This window comes from Electrophorus electricus, chromosome 25 (genome assembly GCF_041902795.1).
Source record: "Electrophorus electricus isolate QZ-2024a chromosome 25, ASM4190279v1, whole genome shotgun sequence".
NCBI classification, from domain to species: domain Eukaryota; kingdom Metazoa; phylum Chordata; class Actinopteri; order Gymnotiformes; family Gymnotidae; genus Electrophorus; species Electrophorus electricus.
The window spans coordinates 2,011,136-2,032,500 of NC_137521.1; the positions used below are offsets into that span (position 1 = coordinate 2,011,136).

A 21,365-nucleotide genomic window follows, 5' to 3' on the forward strand; every position below is an offset into this window, starting at 1 on the left:
GAATATTTAAATTCATAGAAACAATAAGAAATTAATGATATCTACAACTACGTTAGACAATAATAGATTTACTTAAAAGAAAATCAAATCTGATCCAAGGTTTAGTACATGAGAAATAAATGTGCTCAGGAAATGAGAACCATGATAATACATGAATGAACAATCTGGCAAAATAAAAGTTATAAACTATTTACAGGCAAAAATGTACATAATGTCCTTTAGATTATCAAATAATTGCTTATATACAGCTAACAGCTGCCAAACATAGTTAAACATAAAAACTTTCACATTAAATTACAGATTTTAGTTAGTCACAGAGTGGCATATTATGGACAAGATAGGTTATTTTAACAAGTATTGTATGCTAGCAAGTATGCTACCGTCTATAAGTTTCTTGACTCATGATACTAATATTGAAATAAAAAAGATCACAGATGTTTACATTGGCATTCACAAGATCCCGGTCTTAAAATGAATCGTCTTTAAATTTACAGTTGAAGCTTGCAAGTTCATAAACACCTATGTTTTAAAAAGAAACTGTCCGTTGTAGATTGTTGGCAACTTAGAAAAACAAACAAACAAACAAACAAGCTGTAGACTTGAAGTTACTCTCACTTGGGTCTTGGGGGAAAACACTTTAGCGGAGGAGAGGTGTTCTAGCTTTAGGAATGGAATGACTGTGAAAAGAGAAACATTTAAATTAACATGCAGAAGAATCTGTGTTTTTAGCAGTTGATGCGAGAAGCAGCAGAAGTTGGAAGCCAAAAAGAGAGTGGGAGAAAGGAATGAAATACCAGAGTCTTGTAAAGCGCACTGATTGCAAAGAGTGTAGAGTCTTCCTTCTTCTGGAGACTGCTCTTCTGTTACATGGAGGGTTGTTAGAGAGAGAAAGAGACACACAGGCATGCAGTTTAAACCTACAAAGTTAACTACAAAAGTTGCCACCAGATTTGTTGAGCAGAACACTGCAAGTGCATTACACAGCCATGAAAAGTCTCTCGTTCAGTGGGTTTCAAGGGATCAGTGGGAGGTGAAGTCACCATTTGTTATCTGGTTGTCCATTTTTACTAGCCAAAAACAGACACACTAAATTGTAAACTTGCTCATTGCAAGGGTGACCACTGGAACCCCTCGGCAGAATGCGTAATCTCACCAAGCAGGCAGAACGGCGCCCAAGCAGAGAGGAGCTATAGCCATACCTCCCAGAGTCATGCAGGAAGTCAAGTGAAGAAGAGGGTAGCTTGAAGGCTGGTTCATTAAAGTACTTTGCGATATGGGGGCGGGGACGACTTTGGTTGACTTACTAAGTCGAGGCGGCTCAGACTGTGGCCATAGTGCTGGATTGGGGAAGAAACGGTAGAACTGAGCTGCTCATTGCTGACTGGGCTTGTGTGCTTTAAGCTTGACTGCTTGCCCGTGTTTTCTGTTGCCATAGGGCTTGGATTAACTTCAGAGAACTTGCGGTTCTCTTCACTGGCCATTACATGCAAGTTGCCCAAAGACCTTGCCAGTCTGGAATGCAACAATGGACTGTTGAATGGAGAGGAACAGATCTTGTGCACAGAATGAATGCGAGCAAAAACATCACAGAAGAACCGTGTTGAGATTTCTGGCTTTAACATGTTGTTCTGGAGCCCGCGGTCATCGTGAAAGTCCCTACCTGCTAGATCTTTTTGATGCAAGGGAGGTTCTTGTTCGTTTCCTAGCATCCGCATTGTCGGAAGGATTTGAAGATTTTACGGGTTTACAGCCTTGCGCACTTGATTGCAGAATGATTCTGTGTAGATTATATAACAAACAAACATAAACACAAGCCCATAATGTCCAACAAAATGAGTATGACAAAATTAGAAGGCTTTGGCTGCATTATAACCAATTACCTCAGTGAGTGAGATGTTGACCTGGTGTGAATTTTATTCTCCTCCAACCTGCGGCAAGACATTTCAGCGTGTGAGGAGGACAGAACACAATCTGTGGAAGCCATGTCACTGGTCTTGTATCTTAGTGATGCATCTTGAGTGCCCTCTTGTGGAGAACATACTACAGGACACTTCTGAGTGGGAGGCCTATACCTCAGCACCGACCCGTCCATGAATAGTGGTTTAACACGTTTGTCTCCAATTACTAAGGACAAACTGCACACAGTGGATAAGAGGGAGGCTACAGATAGCGAAGTAATGGCAGCTTAGTGTGTGCATGCAGTTTGGCAACATCCTAAACCAAAGATATCTGGGCAATGGCACTAGACAAGATTATAAAGATTCCAACAATTTTGTAGGTCTGCCAAATGCTGTAAATGTAGTTGGGAATAAAATTAAATCATATTTAGTCATTCTGTCAGCTCAAACGTCCAAGATATTTTACCATCAAAGTTCTCTTAGATTTTTGCTAAACCAATTCCAAGCCTCAGGGGAAACGGTTGACTTCCAGCATGTTTTTTTTTTGGTGTACATCCACAGCTACGTACAAACGTGATCGTTTGCCTTGAGAGATTTCTGTCAGCCCTGCAGAGAACCTTGTTGAGATCGGGAAGGGGAATCGTTGAGACAGAGGAGACGGGAGCACACTTACAGCATGTCCGTGTCCAGAGAGGGAGCGAGTGGTACCGACGCGAGAGAGCACTTACAATCCCGACCTGCGCATACAGTAATGGAAGACTGGAGAGGGGAAGCCAAACAACAGCCACCACAGGACAAAGCTACAAAGAGAGGAAACCAGCATAGCTACCAGCCATCTAGACACAGAGGAGGGAGGACACAGTTTAAATCAAACAGAACAACAAAAGGAAGGAGAGACCACAGATTCCCAGAAGAGACGCTTTCATCCCCCCCGCCCGCCCTCCCGTGCAGGATAGTTCAAGCCCAAGATTCACCATTTGGCTCTACCTTTGGAAAGAAAGCAATACTCGGGGGGGGGGGGGCATACAAGGTTGCCAGGTTTTCAGTCATTATCCAGGTTGTAATGCTAGCTGTAAGTGCAGCATGTGGTTTAGATGGCTGCCTTGGGCTGATCCACTCTGCAGTATGGGGGTGGGGGGAGCCATGTCTGTTACAACACTCAACACTGCCACAAGTATCCCTTGGGTACTGCACAGCACAGGGTTGTGTGGTAGGTGGTAGGTGGTAGCCGGCATGCAAAGGAATGTAGAGAATGAGCATACCGACAAAATCTATGTTCCACAAGACCACATGCAAGCATGCAAGTCAAACCATTTGGTTAAAACCTCTGGTCGTCTTCCATGTTGAGAAAGAAAGGCTAGATGGGTTTGGTACACCAACAAGAGTATAAATTATAAGGACCAAAGATGTTACTGTACTTAAGGCTTATTCTTATCAAATTTCCCTTTTTATCTACCCAGCCTCTCAATGAAATTTTTTTTTAAATCAATACTTTCCAGTTTATACACACACACACCCACACCCACCCACCATAAATGCAGAATACTGTATTGTTTACATCCTTACTGCGTCAAATGACAGCAACCAAAACATTATTTAGTGCAACATAATGTGACAGTGCCAATTTATGCACAGTGGATTTGAAGATACTTTTCTATATATGCAATAAATTCAGGCCAAAATCTAGAGTCTGTTTGATAAAGAGAACTGAAAATATTAGATAGTATCTATAAACACTTCATCAATACTGTTAACGGAACTGTGATGACTAATTCCTAGATTACAAATCTATATGCCCCCCGCCCACCGAGTACATAAAAACAAAATGTCAATAATATACTGAGACATGTTTGAGCGAATTCTAAAAATCAATAAATGAACACTAGGGAAGCCGCACCTCTATTGCCATAGCAACTGCCTCCACTGCTCGTGGACGTCAAAGACCAAGCAACACTTTTCTGTCGTGATGCGAAAGCTGAGTGGTGGCCACTCAGAGACTGCAGTTGCCTCCTATCCCTGTGACCTTCTCAACACCAGGCAACACTCAGGCTGGCCACGCACACACCTCGCCGGAAGAGGCGCTTCATTACTATATGCTTTTGCAATCTCCCTCCTTTTCCGTCTGAGTGTCCGAACTGGGTTAGGGGGGTGGAGTCTCAAATAATGAGTTTTGAAATTGTAGTCCGTCCCCCCCCCCCAACATGGTTTTGCCCCACCACCCACCGATATGATTCGTGCATGAAATCTTGCCTGTTGGTGCTGGTCACATGCAAACTCAAAGAAACTTTGACCACGTTTTGAAATACAAATACCACATTCCCAAAAACGTGACGTGTGCACAAAAAGAACGGAATACGGCTCTGACTTATGATACTTACGATAAGGAGCCTGTGGATGCTCTAGACTGTCTTTTACTCTTCAGCACTCTCAGTTTGTCACCTTGCGTGAGGCCATTGCGTTCCTCCTCTTCATCGTTGTACTGAGAAAGGGGAAATGTTTCCCGTTATAAATAAAAATCTAAAACAACCCGTTTAGCCTTCGTATCATCAAAAGATGAAACTCACAGAGGGGTAGAATAGCACTAAAAGGGAAGAACAGCCAGGATGACCCATGACTAATTCTTGAGACTCATTCATTCAAGGAGTGGATTGACTCATTCAAGTTTGGAGGACTCTCCCAATCGCAGCTCTGAGCAATTAAGCCATAGCTTGTGGCCTAATCCTCCAAGCTACCCACCATTTCGGTTTTCCGCGGTGCAATGTTCTTGTTTGGACCATGGATGGAGATGTCGTCCACTCCCGACAGTATTCCCGTGACGGCTGCCTTGCACGAGCCATTTTCCTGCTTGCTGAGTTTCTGCTGGTGCAGGTCACCCTCTGCCCACAGACTGGCCTGCTTGCTAATTGGTTGTTAATTTATTAATTAATAAAGAATAAACAGGCACAACAACAACGCAAGAATTAAGCCTGACCGAGGCGTTCATACTGTCTTGAATGTCCGTGGTACGTGAACTTTCACTGGGGGCATACCATGCTTTAGATCATCTGAATAACAGTGTTATAGGTCATTTGTCACAGTTTACGTCAACAGGAATCTGAGAAAGAACCTTTCTCCTCATATGCCTCGTCTAAAGATAACAGGTTCACTCACTCCTCAATAAAGTTCTGCTGTGGTCCGATCACCGAGCCGGGTCTGCAGATCCTGATCCAGGCGATCGTCTCAGCCGCAGACAGTCTGAAATGCTTCATCATGTAGCAGGCTATCAGTGTGCCCGTGCGGCCCAGTCCAGCTGAAACCCACATTTACTGCCATTAATAAACCTTCATCAATGCAGGTCCAAAAGCAGCCATTTCTTATTTATAAAGCTTCAAATAAATAAATAAATAAATAAATAAAAAATAAATAAAATTATTTATATAAAAATATAAATAAAACATGACTATGGATGTTTTTCCCCACCACATATTTGAGCCGAACACTAGTTCGGATTATACAGTTATGATTCAGGAGTTACACAGGAGTTATACAGTTATGATTCACTATGGGTCAGTGTTTCTCAGCTTCTTTAGCACTTAAGCACAAATTGCTTTGGTTTAGAAATGTATTAAACATTTACAGTAAGCAAAAATGTGTGCGTGTTACCTTTGCAGTGGACAGCTATAGCACCATCCGCATTCTCACAGATATTCATGAACTTGGTGACGATCGCATCGTTAGGCGTGCTTCCATCAACGAAGAACAGGTCGTGGTGGTCAAAACCCATATCCACGAAGCGTCTAGCATCGTACATTTTTTTGTTGAGGCGTATGACAGTGGTGATGTTGTACTTCCTGAAGTACGGGACATAGGCCTCGGGCGCATGGAGCGGATAACCTGTGGACACCATTCAAACGTCACCCTCACAAAGAGAAACCGTCCATTATCAGGAATCATCAAATCAGCGCAGGCATGTTCTCCCAGCATACCGTTCTCAATTTTGCTCTTTGGATGCGGACCGCTGAAAGCCAAAAATTTCCCGGGAATAATCCAGTTTAAATCTCCGTTCTCCGCTCTCTGTGGAACAGTCGGATTCAGTGATGTACAGCTTGAGGAAACAGCCATGGTCAGGTTTCACACCCCTTTTCTTTCATACTCAGAGCAGGATATCAGATTACACTACCTCATAATGCTCATATTCCTCCACGTCAAAGTTGGAGAAATCAAGCCAACCATACCGCAAAGCCTAACAAATACAAGGCAAACATGATCACCGATATACTGTAATCTAGGAAAGAATGTGTATAAAAAGTGAGGTCCTGCCAACTTTAGCAGGTGTGCGGGTTACCTTGTGCACAGCACGTAAACAATCAAGGATGCTCAGATTGAACATGCAAGTTCCAAACGAGGCGTCCCTGTAAAAAGAAAGACAAAGAAAAGCTTTTGTATTTCTCTAGGAGCCTCCGGCAGCAGAATTAAACAAAGAAGTCAAAAATATAATACCTTGTATTTATCTTACATGTCTATCAATGTCTTTTAATGACTATTGTAAGCATCTTTGGGTCCTTGAAAAGTGCTATATAAATACAATGTATTATCATCATTATTAAAAATATGTTTACCAACAGTTCTATGAACCACAAGATCATAGTTCTCCTTTGACTAAATAAAATGAAATTTACCGAAAAGGAAGATAAGTGGTGTTTCTGGACACCAGAAGGCTGTGAGCCTCCTCAGGTGTTTTCTGAAGATTCATCACCTTCAGGGAGGAAGAAGAGCAGTTTATTTCTGTCACAGCTCAGAAGGCCTACTGGTGTCCCTTTTTTACATTACATTTTTGCATGTTTGAAACTGTCCTATGCATCCTTCACTCAGTTTGGTGTAGAAATCCTAGTCCTTCAATACTTACAGTGTAGGATCCGATCAAATAGGCAGCATTTGCTTGTTTCCTTTTGTCACCAAAGGTGTAGAATACAACTTTCTTCTTGGTATGCGCGAAAGACTAGATTTAGGAGAAACGTGACATGCGAACATTTACACCAGTAACTCATTTAATTCCACTGCATATGAAACCACCGTAATACGATGTGGGTTAGCACAGACTGAAACGCAAGCACTGGAAAACAAGTGGGCCATCGGAGCCTTCCTGACAAGACTTGATAAAATCATAAAACGTTACCTTCAGCTTCTTGGTGAGTTTGCAACAGAAGCGGTAAAACATGGCCAAGTTGAGTGGACCAAAGTCCGCATAAAAGCTGTTTGCACAGAGATTATAACAGCATACTTCAGCATTAATAGACATGTATTATAAGCAATAATAATTAGAAACAGAAATGATTGAAGCATGCATGTATTAGAGTATGTAAATATGTACTAATTTAAGCGATAATGTATGTAACGGACAACATTTTCTTTTGTCCGTGCGGAATAGACACACAGACAGGTCTTACTTCTCATACGAGAGTTCCTCATCAATGCAGAAACAGTGTCTGTCAGGAGTGCAGCGGATCTTCTGATTAAGGATGGCGAAATATAACTGATCTGGAAAATAAACGCCGGTAACCATCACAGAATCCACCGCTAAAGGGAAAGCATGGCGCTAAACTCCGAAAACAAACACTGCACGTTTGAATTCGCGTTCCGGAAGTCGCTGCTCAGCGGAGACGGCCCATTCAGACGATGAAAAAGTCCTTCTGTTACTAACAGTAGTTTTTAAAAACAGCTCGACAATTAACGAACACTCACCTTTGATGATTTCGATGCTGTTAAAAGGATCACTGTTTTCTTTAGACATGCCGAGTAGGGACTATAAGAAGCTTTGTTTTAGTCGTTCAGAGGTTAATGCTCACTTCCAAACCCCAGCTTTTAAATCTCGTCCCCTGGAAATCCTCGCTCGCTTTGCGACGGATACCCGAACGGTGCTGACTTCTAACACTGCGCAATTGGGTGCCTTTCGCAGAATCCTATTGGTTGAAAGGCTCTGCTAAAGCGTCAATCATTTTAGGTTCCCGCCCCCACCACAGAATTTTAAGTTCAACAAACGGCGCATAAGCGATTCTAATTGGAACGTTGCCCAAGCCGTTGCTAGGAGAGAACCTTCCGCCGGCCAATAGAACGGCGTTTCTCCGAAAGCTTTGATTCTAAACGAGTTTCATCCAATGATTTGTATGGAACGAGCCAATCACTGCACCAGAGGACAAAGCTTTTACTGTGTAACTGTCATTAATGCATCGCCTTGAGCTGCAAAAGAATTGCATGCGTCCAATTGGCTGACATGCTGGCTGCCTCCTGTAAGCATTTAATTACGGAATAGAATATCACGTATCGATATAAGATTCTTCAAATAATGTGACGTTGCAGTCTTTTTTAACGTAGATGAACAGGCAGGTCTGTTGTCACTTCGACACTGGATCCTGTGTCCCACAGGGCCCCTATTCCTCTATAGGGATGAACATGCCACGTTAAAACAGCTACCGAGCGTAAAGTTTATGTGTGTCCTAACTTGATAAAGCTAACGCTGTGTTTACGGGGAGACTATGCACACATTCGCGGAAACCTTTGACACTGCACGGTCTCCGCTGTCCTAAAATCACAACCACGCGTTCCAACAGCAGCCTTGCGTGCAAATTGTGTGACATCGCAGCAACAATTAGTCCCAGTACGAGTCTTGTTTACCTGTTATGCCGATGTAAATGTCAGCCCTCGGCTCCGCCTCTTCTCTCTTCGCAGCGCAAGGTCTTTTCCTCGACTCAGGTCGTCGCTCGCTCTTGCGCTTCATGCTTTGTCTTATTCGCGCACGAAAATCTGGCATTTCGGGCGGAATTGGCAGTGCTCGCGCATACGCCGCTCGGATTTTGGGGGTGCATTCGGCATGCTCTCGTCCACAAGCACACTTCAACTGTTTCAGCACGGCTTTTCCTCCGCTGACGTCTGCAGGGCAAGTTTCTGAAGCCCCTCCGTATGACGTCAGCTGCGCCATCCACTCGCGCGTGCCCCTACACAAACTCGCCGCCCAAACTTATGATACAGAGAAACCGCCGACACCATTTAGTGTCTATGAAACATATGCAGAAATGGTATATGCTTAATAAGATGCATTTATCCCATGTATCAAAATAAATATGCTGTTATTTGTACTGGATAAATTGCAGACAATGCATGTTCCAAAAATATATATATTGTTTATCATATAAAACATTTTAAACGTAATCCAGGTCCAAATCTTCAACGGTGAGTTTTGCAATGTTTCGTTTTAAAACAATCTACATTAAAAAGTACTGCACGCAGTAATACCAGAAGTGTTGAAATGAACTGCTTGATGGCTTTCCTGTTTGGAACTCAGATGGAGTTCCTTTAAAATAGTGTACATTGGGTTTATGGAATGATTTGTCAATGATTAGAAAAAGGTTAAACAAAAATAATTACACTATTAAGCATTTTTTAAAAATAAACATTCTCCTAAAAGGTGAAAGCTGAAAACATATTTACAAGCAGAGTGCAATGCAAAACCTTAATGCTTTTTCCCCTCCTTTTTCTCAGATGTCAATAATCTTGGGATTCCTTAAATCTACTGCTTGCATACCAGCAAGCTGAAGCAGCCAACTGATGGGCGCATGGTCAAATCGATTCATGTCGAAATGTGCAAAATGAACATTAGGTCCTGCAAATGTAAGAGGAAAAACTATTGCAACTATTCACACACACACACACACACACACACACACACACACACACACACACACATCTTTTTCCATTTGAACCGGTACCTGGGCCAATTATAAAAGCGCCCCCTTGCTGGAGAGGGTCTCCTTGGAAGTCAAAGGCTGGGCTGGTCATGGCGCGCCACATGCTCCTCACACTCCCACCAAGCACAGTGGATTTCACATGGGGACTTCTGGAGGCTGCTGAAACAAGATCATTCATTACATTCTGTGGGAAATCTTCCAATTTAACAATGTGTTGAACATACAGTGTGATGATGATATTTCCCAACATAACACCACAAAACGAAAAGGAGTCTTGAACGGAAGTTTGTCTTTTTGTTTAAGTAGGAATTTTAAGGGGATAACTTGGAACAAAGTCAGTTATATTGAGTTCAGTTTTCACCTGTTTCCATGAATGTCTCGCCTCTTGTCATTCCAAGTTTCTTGTAAATTTGTCTTTCTGGATCAACATATATTTCATGTTGATAGTTTGTTAGTGTGCAGAATGGCTACAAGAAAAAAAGTGGTTTATTCAGGCACACTCTGGATACTAGCATTTGTAATAATGGGTTTCTTATACAGTATTTTACGTTATATCAATCAGTATTCAGTCTATGTAATGTCCTGAAATGGTTAGTGATGTGTGTCTAACCTCTATATGGGAATAGGAGGACTGTCCAATGACGATCAATCTGACACCAGCATCCTACGTTGGCAAAAAAAGACAAATATCTTCCATGCAGGCCTTTAAGATTTCAAAATCAAATATTATACTATATAAAAACAAGTGCCTGCTTTGTTGAGGTATTAACACTCACCACTAATAATTCCTGTGGTATTTTGCTCAGGTCTTCAACATATTCTTTACAAGTGTAACACAAGAAATTCTGTCAAAACAAAACATTAAGTAACTGGTCTACTAGCTGTTGTAGGGGAAAAAAAAACCACAGCTCCGCCACACCTTCTGAATTTGGACGGACTGATATCGCCGAGCGCGACAGTGTCTCAGGAGTTTAGAAACAGGGAAAGTTATGGGAATTTAGCACCGTTATAACATGGGACAGAATCGAAGAATTGTGTGAAATAGCGGAGGCGTTCTCTTACCCTCACAAAAACAACGATGGCTTTGCTGTCGTGGAATAAACTCTTAAACGTCGTACCAAGCCCGTGGCGACTGTAGATCAAGCAATCCTCTACGCCTGCAATGCAGACATCAGGTGCTGCCTGACCAGTCCGCGGCCCCAAACTGGTGACTTGTTGCGTTACTGGGTAGACGTCAGCCATTGCTCTGTGTCTGGAGCGGAGTTTTCCAGGAGCTAGGACGCCAGCCTGTGCTATTTTTGGCGTTTTCTTGTCGGATGAATGAACTCACGCCCATCGTTGCCGAATCCTGCCCAAATATGCTTTCACTTCGACCTTCCATGTTTCCAGAAAGTTTGTACGTTCACTAGGACGGTCAGAGCAACAGTTCTTTGAAAGTATTCCCAGGGTCAACTGTGGTCGCGCTTGTACTGTGTGTATTTCAGACACAAAAGTGTCAAACTGCTATAGTAAACAAACCAGTCTGCTCATTATTAACCGCGTGTTGCATATCACTGATCGTAAATCTAATAGGGGTTATGATTATTAAATTGCTAAGTCTGCTTTACAAATTACAAATAGGCCACTTTACAAAAAAAACCAACACCCCGCTCCAAAAATAAACAAACAAACAAACAAACAAATAAATAAACGAAACGTACCAACTCCTGGCTGATGCACAATTACAGACACGTCGCTCCGCCAATCACAATCGTCGTCAACGTCGCGACTCACCTCGGCGAGGGCGGGACTTCCTCTGTGGCACGGATTCCGGATGTGTTTTCAAACAGCGAAAAGCCCGAAGTGGCGAGTTTTAGCATCGTTTATGCGGCTTTGAATCACCAGCACGGCTTTGTGTGTCTGTTTGCAGGCATTTCAGTCGTCCGTGCTGGAGGATGTCAACGCCGGACAGAGGTGGCCTACGCCGCGTAACCCGCTGGTGAGGAGAGACTTGCAGCTTTGCTCGCTAGCCTAGCCTAGCCTAGCTTAGCTCAACCCTGCTCTCATAGCAACGCCTGGACACCCACGTCCCAGTCTCACAATACTGGACTTTTGGGGGACATGTCTTCACACATAGAGACATTTTAACAGTGGGGATGACCAGTGCTAAGGCTGGAGGGAAGCCCCCAGGTCTGAGTTTGCTGGCCGGCTGGCTAACGAGCAGGTGTAACGGTAGACACTTGTTAAATCCAGTATAGTGGCAGGTTACATCAGCTCTGAATTGAACGCCTTGGGGAACAGTTACACTATTTTCCGAGTAGCTTTCTCTTCCTAAATATAACTTAAGCTTTTGCCGAATGTGCGGAATAGTTTCGAGGAAGACAACAATCATTTAGGTGTCCGCAACTGGTTATTGTTGTTGTACTCGTGCCGATGTAAATATTTTGCTTTCTCTCGAGGTGTAATGTTATTGATTTAAGCTGTTGATAGCTGTTCTAGTACAAATATTTAAATATTTACACAGTTTTACTGTTCAGCTGCAGCAGTTCTTATGTTCGTTATTTGTCTTATGTTATTACGCCAGGAAATACGCCTCTATGCACTTGCATTGGCATGAGAGTTGACATTTGCCAGATACCTCTGATATCTCTGGTGGTTTTCCCTGTTTAGATGTGGATGCTTAAACTATTTGGGCTACAGCATAAAGCTTGAGTACATCGGAGAATTTCAGAACTTTATTTTCTATCTTTATCCTTTCAAAAATGATGCCTCATGAACATTGGCTGGCGGTCACGGAAAGACCAAACCTGTTCCAAACTCTTTTAGCGTTTTGTAAAGCCTCTGAAGTCGCTTCTCACCTCTGCTTCCCCTCTCACCCCATTTGCCAGAGGTACCGCGCGTCATCTATATGGGCCATCTTCTCTCAAAAAATGGTCACTGTCTGAAGAAGAGGAGCCGGAAGCTGCGCAGGAAGAGGAGGCGGCGGGACTGCTTCCTGCAGGGCCCTTGTATGCTCTGCTTCATCGTGCACACCGGTGCTGAGAGCTTCGAGGGCGATCAGTGTTTCGAGAGCAGGCACCGCACCGGCGGCGCGGCAGCCGCCACCAAACTCGCAGAGTGCTACGCTGCATCACTGGGCTCGCCAGACGACTGCGCCGAGTTCTTCCTGTCACCCGGGGAACTGGCCGTGTGGGAGGGCCAGGGCCGGAGCCTGCTGTCTGCCGTGCCGGCCAAGCTCGTCGGTGCCCCGCTGTTCTGCGTGCCCACCGCCACTGCCGACTACGCCGAGATGGTGTGCAAGCGCAAGTGCGGCGAGCTGCAGCGCGCCGCTCCCTGCAAGCAGCCGCGCTGCACCATCCGTGATGGACGCCCCGAGGGCGGGGGCCAGGAGAGAGGCTCTCCTGCTTCGGCTGGCTGCTGCCTCCAGCCCCAGCACTGCCCTTTGCCTTCCTCTGCCTCCTCCTCCTCCTCCTCCTCCTCCTCCTCCTCAGAGGAGGAGAGCTCGGGCGTGGGACTGCAGACGGACTCGGGCGAGAGTCCCGCAAGTAGCACCGCCACGCCCGAGAGCTGCTGCTGCTGCTCTTCCTCTTCGTCCTGCCCAGCGTCCTGCAGCGACGTCTCGGAGGGTGTGGACATATCCCGCATCAACCATCTGCCTTCGTCCATTCTGCTCAAGGTCTGTGCGCGCTTCCTGGGAAGCATGGGCAAGACTACACACATTTCTCCCGAAATTAAAGTTCCATCCTATATGATGCGGCTGTCGGATCGTAGATTCCGAAGAGCTGATGTTCTTTGGTTGACTCATGTCTGTTAGCAGGAAACCGAGCCCAGACCAGGTTAAAGTAGTACTTCCCAAGAGAGTTAGTGACGTTTCTAGCCACGCAGCTATTCTATATTTTATATTCTATATTTTGCTTGTTTCATATCCAAACTAGTGTGTAAAATTTGCCCAGTGGCAATAACTGAGGAGAGGAATTATGTGTATTTTTTAATAATGCTGTGTTTAACGTGGTTGATTTTTAATTTTTTTGTTGTTGTTTTTGTTCTTTCTAGGTTTTCTCTCATTTGTCAGTGAAGGAGCGTTGTCTTAGTGCCTCCCTGGTCTGCAAGTACTGGCGCGACCTCTGCTTAGACTTCCAGTTTTGGAAGCAAATTGATCTCAGCGGCCTCCAACAAGTTAGTGTCACAGTATACATCACTGACACCGAACACACTGCTTTTCTTGCATTTCAAGTGTTTTAATTTGTGGTTACAAATTGCTCTGGGAAATTGGAGAACATTCGTCTAAATGACCTGGTATTGAATATATAGCTGTCGTGGTACTTCTGAAAGTTTCAAAAAAAAAACAAACCCCAAAACATGGCAGTACGGATACGTGACCCTCTCCATGTCCATGCAGGTGAAAGATGACCTCCTGGTAAAGATAGCCTCACGTAGGCAGAACGTGACAGAGATCAACATCTCTGATTGCCGCAACGTCCAGGACCACGGAGTGTGCACGCTGGCCTCCCACTGTCCTGGCCTGCTCAAATACACAGCATACCGCTGCAAGCAGCTGAGCGACCTGTCCCTCTGCACGGCGGCCTCCTGCTGCCCGCTCCTGCAGAAGGTCCACGTGGGCAACCAGGACAAGCTGACCGACCACGCTCTCAAACAGGTCTGTAACTGAAGCGCTGGCCGCAGCGGTGGCGTGACCCTGCGCGAATTCTGGCTTGACGTCCGTGTTTACGAGCCGGCGGTGTCGCTCAGCACTTGTTCTCCTCCCGTGTAGCTGGGTGAGCACTGCCCAGAGCTGAAGGATGTCCACTTTGGGCAGTGCTACAACATCAGCGATGAGGGCCTCATGGTGCTGGCCAAGGGCTGCCCTAGACTGCAGAGGATCTACATGCAGGAGAACAAGCTGGTAGGTGCCGTCTGTTTCCACTCACTCGATGACGTCCCCCAAAATGTCCCTGCCGGTTTGCCCCTCGCGATGCCCGATACGTTGCACACAGGACCCGAGGACGCACCCTCTCTCTGCGTCCCACCTACCGCCGAGTTGGCTCCTAAAGAGAAGCGAATCTCACGTGACGGACCTGCACGTGAGAGGCAGGGCCTGGTCAGACTCTTAGAGTAATTCACAGCGGAAAGTTGAGACCTCTGTGGCCAAATGAAACATTTGATCTAGATTAATGTAGTCAGGGCCTCTGGGTCTGAACACGGTGCATGCCATTGATAGCCCCCCCCCCACACACACACACACACATGCGCCCCCCAGCCTTCCAGACCAAAACAAAAGCAGATGTCCTTCTAATAGCTTTTTATTCTCTCCCATTCTTTCTTTATGTCTGTCCTTCTCTCACCTACTCTCCCCCTTGCAATCTCTTCCTGTCATCTCTCTCTTTGTGCTCCCTACTTTTGAAGTGTGGGGTTTTTTTTTGTTTTTTTTTGTTCCCTCCCCTAGATGCCCACTGTGGGCACCCGTCTCTTGGAAACATGTGCACCCCGTTTCAAGCCTTTTGTTTTTGGGCGGACATGCTGGAGGGATTTACTGATTATTAAAGATGGCTATGAGTGAGGGAATGAAAGGGGTCCTGGAGTGGACCATCTCTCTTCTGCGGTGTATTGTTTTTCTGTGGTCACATGAGATGTTTCAGATGCCATTCATTACTGAACTCTGTGGTCTGTGAATAATGATTTGTGCTGGTTCCAAAAATAGCCTGAATACAGGGGCCTCCTGGGGGAGTCAATGCCACCAATTAGCTAGGGCTGTCAAAAGTTCCTAATTACATCCAGACTCTTGTAAATATCACCCCAGAAAGCCTTGGCCTCTGTCAGTACCTTTATGTAGCCACTAGGTAGCAGCGGTGTACCTTTCCTGAAGTGTGTCTTTGGCCTAACAGGTCCTTGGTATGCATAAAAAACCCTTTGAGATTCTGTTTAATAAAAATGTATGGAATCACAGGTGAAATGATACTGAGCAGCAGACTGGTCTGTGCTGAGCCACTCATCCTCACTGTCCCTCACCGCCTGCCTCTTGTTTTGTTAGGCCACTTATGCCTGATAGCAATAACCTCCCATATTAAGTAAAGGGCCAATAGAACGAAGGCGAGCTTTTAGCCGGCTTTAGATCAGGTTCACCACTTCCTCTTTCCAGATGTCCCGATGTGTGACCTCTTCTTGCGCTTGCGAACAGCTTGCTCTGGCTTCCTGCGGCCCTCTTCTGGCCGGCTCCTCCTGCATCGATTCTTGTCATGTTCAAGTTCACTTGAAAGTTGATCGCTGGCGTTGATTTAGAGCGGCATAGAGAAGCGCTCGGGTTGCTTTTGCACAGTACTGGAATGTAACAGACACAAAAGAACTACAGATGTGCTTTTTTTCCCCTCTTTTGTTTCAGCCATTACTATTAAGAGTATAGTGTGCAGATCTCTGGGACGATGAGCGCATCTTGCATTCTGTTATGTGGTTTAGTTTAAGCACATGCTGCATTTTAATATTGAAATTCGCTTTTATTTAAGATGCAAATTGCTTGGGTGACCTCATTTCCAGATTGATTTAAGTCATTTAATTTCCATCCAGTTTAGATGCTTAGCAGGCACCGTCATTAAACTGTTGATTGGTGTTACGGGTTTGGTAGCTTGACTAGTGCTCCGTATTTCTTCGCAGGAGGTTTTGATGATAATTGTAGTATAATGGCGTCACAGGCACTCTGCCTGTTGCTGAGATACAGCAGTGGACGACTTCTGTGAGAATATTCCCTGCCTTGAAAATAAGCGTCCTTTCACCGTGGCATGTGAAAGTAAGATACCATTGTCACACTCTCTCTGAGGTCATGCTTCCCTGAAACTCTAGTCTTTCTCCACCTCACTTTCCCTCCATCTCTCTCTCTCTCTCTCTCTCTCTCTCTCTCTCTCTCTCTCTCTCTCTCTCTCTCTCTCTCTCTCTCTCTCTCTCTCTCTCTACCTTGTTGAGGTGGAAGCAAGGAGGCACCGTGAGGTCTGCCCCCGACATTGGACCCGCTCCATGGTGACGGACCCGAATGTTTTTGGTGACAGATTGCACAATTGCGCAACTCATTTCCAATGAAGGCCATGGCCACGCCCCCCCAGGCCCCTCTAATGGAGTAAAGTGATCCTGCCTCTTGCCTCTTTCAGCCACTGATGAATGGGGATGATCCGCAGATGGGCGCACTTTTCTGTGCTCCGCTTCCCTGCTCTGCCTCATCGCTTCTCTGCGCTCCTCCTCACTGGGATAATTGAATAATTAAAAAGCTGGAAGTTGTTTCTAGGCAGTCTGTTCCTTATAGCTTTCTTCCATTTGGCCTTCCAGGAGGATCAGATTTATTTATTTAATTATTTATGTGTATTTATTTTTACAATTCTTTTTAATCAGTATTATCTGGAAACTTGGGGGTCCTAAATATTTTTGAAAAAGCTACTGAGGCCCTTGGAGAGTGATTTATTATTATTATTATTATTATTATTTTTGGTCTTTTTTGACCAGTCATCTTATGAGACTTTATTTTGTGTTAATAAATCGTTACAATGCTTTACTCTTTAAACAGTATGGCTGTATTTAAACCTTTTGTGAGGGGTCTGAATGTGAACAGACAGTTTCCACCTGTATGCACCTGTCTAGCGTCAGTGCTTGTCCTGAAGCTTGGAAGAGTGTCCAGTAATTTGGCTGAGTAATGGCCCAGTAGCTTGGGATAACATCACTAGATGCCATGCAATTAGTGCTATGTTTCCACCCCACCCAGATGGCCTCTGTTTTTAATGACCCAACCGTGAGGAGAGCAGTATCTGAACTCATGGGGCCAGCGTGGATAAATTGAACCCCCCCATATTCAGATTTAGCGAGTATCCCGTGCTCCTGCCCCGGCTCTTTATGGCTGAGGAGCCTACGAACTAAAAGCAATTAAGCAGCATGTTAGGCCAATTACCCAGCTTGTGATGGTCTCCAAATCAAATCTTTTGTTTCAGGCCCAGGTTCAGCTTCGCTAAAGAGCCCTGGCTCTTAAATTGGCCTACTTGTCTCCCTGTCAGCCCTGAACTGCTGAACCTGGCGCTAGCGTCAGTGCGAGGGTGGCGGCCAGCAGGCAGGCTCCGCCCCCCCCCCCCCCCCCCCATCTGCAGTCCAATATGGCGTAGAAACATGTCACGTCTCAAAGTCTCCATGTGCTCTCTAGAGCTAGTGGTTGTAGCTGGCTTGGGGCTGTCACAAATTTCATTTTTACTAATGAAAGATGTAACAAAAAAGCTTTCGCTGTTTCTTAGGAAGTAGTATGCAATTTTATTTATTTTTTTTTAATTTAAATACATTTTTTCATTTCATATTGAAAGTCAAATTATATTGTCTTATCTACAAAACTCAGTGCAAGACTAATTGCAGGCAAAAAAAAAAAAGAAATCCAGGGGTAGGCAACAGAAGGAGCAGAAGTCACTTTCATGACATTATGAGCACACATGAAGAGCCTCAGCATACGGATAATAATGTCAATTAATTTGTTCCTCGCAATTAAATCTGCGTTCTGCCGGCGAAGCTGGTTTTCCTGTGGCAGGAGCCTTTTCTTTCTGCCGCTTAACGCTCTCCATTGGCTTGCTCGAAGCATGTGATTTTTAATTTTCCCTCGGCAGCGATATCACAGGGAAACGGCTCGGCCGCTTTTGGGAGGCGAGCACGACTCCGAGATTACACGCGTGCTGATCTGATTATCCTCGCTTTTAATTAGCCCAAATGTCCAATGTAAATGGAATTGTTGATGACCCGAAATAGATTAGTACGCAGCCTCAATTTGCTTCTAATTACATGTATGTGTCTATATGTGTATTTTTTTATTTTTTTTTCGTCCGTTCCCCCTCCTCCTCCAAGTATCTTTTCCTGAACCTGGGCTGAAGATGGCTCTGTGGATTTGGGGATAACAGCACACCGTTGCTGTAACGCTTAAGAGGCGGGCTATATTTAGAGTGCATCAGACCGAGGCCGTGGCCGGCCGAACGGAGGGGGAAAGAAGAGTGGTAATCACTGCTGTCTATTATGGACCCTCTGGTGCATCCATCAGGTGATCTTAAGAGCCAGGCCGCTCCCTGGAAACTGGAGCGAGTCCTGCAATTACGCTTACATAGAGCCAGCTTTTGAAGTACGGTGAATACGTTCGGCCTCCCCCGCTTCGCACGGATGAGACGTCTTTTCCGATCTGTGCGCGTCTCAGCGAGAGGGAGACTAACCTTTTTAATGAACACGTGAGCATTGGCTGCTTCCTTCTCAGTCCTTCCTGGGCGACGAGCTCCAAGGGGACATCGAGATTAGCACCAATCACCGTGAGCTGGGATTGTTTTCTGCGTTCCATCTAGCATTAACAAAGCTCTGTGGATCAGGGCAACAGCACTCCCACTCCCTTGGTTTTTGACCGTGTCAATTTCCTGCTGTCCTGCCCGTCTCCCTTCCTTTGCCTAGGCGGCTGGGAAATCGCTGACCACATCACGCATGCACATCGTCAGCCCTCCCGGAGACTGCTTTGCGGCTGTCTGCTCGATTCCGCTGCGGGCGGCAGATCCTAAACTTTTTCGTTTAATTAAAACCCTGTGCGGAGTTTTTCCATCATGCTTGTCAGGGGAGGAGCAACTGCGTCCATCGACGAAGCTCGCATCTCCTTCGATGGCCCCGACGGAGTGACACAAATTGGTATTGATATGTTTTTGCTACCGTCTGGTCGAGAACAAAAAAGCGGGGCGGAAAGTAGCACCGTGGCCTCTAAATGTCACGTCTGGCTGCGAGACGAAGGGACTCAGCGAAGCGTCTCGCGCGGGATTACACCTTGCGACCCGGCGGGGCGGCTGGTCCCGATGTCGCACGCGAACCGGGCCCAGCTGCAGCGCTGGCCTTTTGGACGAGAACGTGCCGTCGGCTCTCGGCTTTGATGGACTGTATCTCGAGGAAGATTAGGCACTCAATCTGTTTCCACTCAAGTTATCAGTGCGGCGGATGCTTTCCCAGAAATCCTAACCAGGGATAGTAATTGAAATAAGTGAGCATCTCTCTCTCTCCGGGGTGCTTTACTCTCTCCAGCCAGAGTGTGTCATGTGTCCCTCGGAGAGCCGCCCAGAATAGTTTTTGCAACACGAATGAAAAAGGTACGCGAATTGCGACTAAATAAACGTAATTTCCGTCCGGGGCGGACGTGGTTCTGTTTGAAAACCTGCCCTTTTGCTCAAATAAGATCGTCTAATCGAACAAATAATTTTGACTTTGGATCTGGATGATAAAGGAGCAGCGACAGCTGCTGCTTGCGTCAACGCTGGGACATTGTAGCAGTGTGTATCCTGTCCTGTAGGGGGCGCTCCAAGACTAGTCTCTGACTCCAGAACCAGTGGACGAACATGTGAAGGGTGGGAATAAAGATTCAGAGTTCAGATGCAAGTGCTTTAAATCGAACCTTCAGCCTTCGAGTGATGTACAGCCACTATTGTGTTAGCCTCGTTTGGTTTTTGCGACGTGCCACTGCTTTGGATGGAAGTGCCACGCTACTCACTTTTTAACTTTTACCAAGCAGGCTAGCACGTGTCCGTAATTTGAGTGTTCTACACCTTTAACTGTTTTGGCACCTCAGGTCGTATCGGGCAAAATGAAAATGGCAGTGTCTTTTTTTTTTTTTTTGGTATGGTTGGATTTTGTTTTATTGATTAAAGAAATTTCATCTTTGTCGAGACTTTAAAGAGTAAATGAAAGAAAGTCCGTGTGCTTGGCAGTTGGCAAATGAGCAAAGGAGGCATACAAGATGAGATTCTCTAGGGATGCGGGACTGAGACCTGTTTGATTTTTCCTTCAGACCTGTTATTATGCTGTGGTTAGTGTTGCCCGCATGTCTACGCATAAGTGAGCCGCACGCCCGACGGTAGGGCCGAGTGTCCCGGTGTTGTGTTCATCACCCGGGGGGACGCGCTTGGTTATCGACGTCGGCCGTAGACGATTCACGGCCGACCCCGCTCACCCCTAACACCCCCCCCCCCCCCCCCCCCCCGTCCCTGATGGCTTTTCCTTTTGTCTGGGCTCCTGGAGGAAGCGTGATGTCACGGCTGCCCCCGTCTCTAGCCGAGAGGCTTCTTTCCAGAGAGCAGAAATGAAAGCCTTTAAGTGTAACGTGGGACGGCAGATGATGAATCGCTGCTGGTTGGCCGTGGAATCGGTGGGACTGGGCGAGGTTGGCTAGGCCTCTGCTCCTCCCTCTTCTCCTCATTCAGTTCACTGCCCTCCTTTCAGAACTTTCTCCCTGTTCCCGTTAGCTCAGGTTTCAGCAGCCGTCGTTCTCACTTTTTAATTTTAGATTTCAGTTTTCTGCTTCCTGTAACCTCTTATGGGTTTGGGGAAATCGTTCCCCCCTTCTCCGTCTCGTCTCGTCCCCTTACCCCCTTCTGTCTTTCTCTTCTTTTTTTTTTTTTTGTTCACGTCTCCCTCCTTCTCTTCTGTCTCTCTCTCTCTCTCTCTCTCTACGCCCGCCCCGTCGGTCTCCCCTGTCCTGTTTCCCTTTGATTGAGTACTCCTGATCTGCCCTAATCATCTAGCTTCATTACGGCTGATGGATGCGACTGCCTGCCCGCCATCCGCCTCGCGCTCCGCGAGAGCAGGGGAGAGACACAGAGCGCCAGTGCGAGTGGCCCGCGGGCCACCACCCCGCTGCTGCCGCACCTGCGAGGCGGCGCTGGCGCGTCCCTGTTCGCCCTGCTCCGTTACGCGGGACGACCGAGACCCGCCGCCCTCGCCAGTTTTGGCACCACACACACACACACAC

The 21,365-nt window shown here is 45.9% G+C and overlaps 3 protein-coding genes across 18 annotated transcripts in view; 1 reads left to right on the plus strand and 2 right to left on the minus strand.

The window, feature by feature from the left end:
- Positions 1 to 52: 52 nt before the first annotated feature.
- On the minus strand, positions 53 to 8,856 carry cdc14b (cell division cycle 14B). 11 transcript variants are annotated; one of them, XR_003409948.3, is made up of 17 exons: positions 8,550 to 8,856; positions 7,325 to 7,415; positions 7,054 to 7,129; positions 6,784 to 6,876; positions 6,557 to 6,633; positions 6,223 to 6,289; positions 6,058 to 6,120; positions 5,864 to 5,951; positions 5,541 to 5,771; positions 5,049 to 5,187; positions 4,635 to 4,797; positions 4,277 to 4,377; positions 1,881 to 1,928; positions 1,661 to 1,777; positions 1,305 to 1,337; positions 795 to 860; positions 53 to 677 (listed from the first exon to the last, which is right to left on the minus strand). XR_003409948.3 is itself a non-coding variant. In XM_026999719.3 (17 exons), exons 1-17 carry the CDS (start codon positions 8,851 to 8,853, stop codon positions 663 to 665), a joined length of 1,947 nt encoding a protein of 648 aa, XP_026855520.2. In that variant the 5' UTR covers positions 8,854 to 8,856; the 3' UTR covers positions 53 to 662. The 11 variants fall into 11 exon arrangements, 7 of the variants coding, with proteins under 7 accessions (XP_026855520.2, XP_026855523.2, XP_026855522.2 ...); XR_014119893.1 differs by having other exon boundaries at positions 1,200 to 1,512; XM_026999719.3 differs by having other exon boundaries at positions 1,305 to 1,512.
- A 543-nt stretch (positions 8,857 to 9,399) lies between these two features.
- prxl2c (peroxiredoxin like 2C) lies at positions 9,400 to 11,336 on the minus strand. 3 transcript variants are annotated; one of them, XM_035521842.2, is made up of 7 exons: positions 11,320 to 11,336; positions 10,682 to 11,088; positions 10,396 to 10,464; positions 10,230 to 10,283; positions 9,981 to 10,086; positions 9,641 to 9,778; positions 9,400 to 9,534 (listed from the first exon to the last, which is right to left on the minus strand). In XM_035521842.2, the coding sequence occupies exons 2-7, from the start codon at positions 10,859 to 10,861 to the stop codon at positions 9,410 to 9,412; spliced, it is 672 nt and encodes a 223-aa protein (XP_035377735.2). In that variant the 5' UTR covers positions 10,862 to 11,088; positions 11,320 to 11,336; the 3' UTR covers positions 9,400 to 9,409. The 3 variants fall into 3 exon arrangements, with proteins under 3 accessions (XP_035377735.2, XP_026855527.3, XP_026855528.3); XM_026999726.3 differs by lacking the exon at positions 11,320 to 11,336 and having other exon boundaries at positions 10,682 to 11,296; XM_026999727.3 differs by lacking the exon at positions 11,320 to 11,336 and having other exon boundaries at positions 9,641 to 9,775; positions 10,682 to 11,295.
- A 66-nt stretch (positions 11,337 to 11,402) lies between these two features.
- fbxl17 (F-box and leucine-rich repeat protein 17) overlaps positions 11,403 to 21,365 on the plus strand; it is a 171,471-nt gene continuing 161,508 nt past the window's right edge. For 3 of the 4 annotated variants that reach the window (XM_081707612.1, XM_081707613.1, XM_081707614.1), the window contains exons 1-5: positions 11,403 to 11,597; positions 12,487 to 13,274; positions 13,652 to 13,774; positions 13,998 to 14,255; positions 14,370 to 14,501. In XM_081707612.1, the coding sequence (XP_081563738.1) occupies positions 12,507 to 13,274; positions 13,652 to 13,774; positions 13,998 to 14,255; positions 14,370 to 14,501 (1,281 nt within the window). In that variant the 5' untranslated portion in view covers positions 11,403 to 11,597; positions 12,487 to 12,506. The remainder of the gene's footprint in view (positions 11,598 to 12,486; positions 13,275 to 13,651; positions 13,775 to 13,997; positions 14,256 to 14,369; positions 14,502 to 21,365) is intronic. The other variant, XM_026999750.3, reaches the window with a different exon arrangement.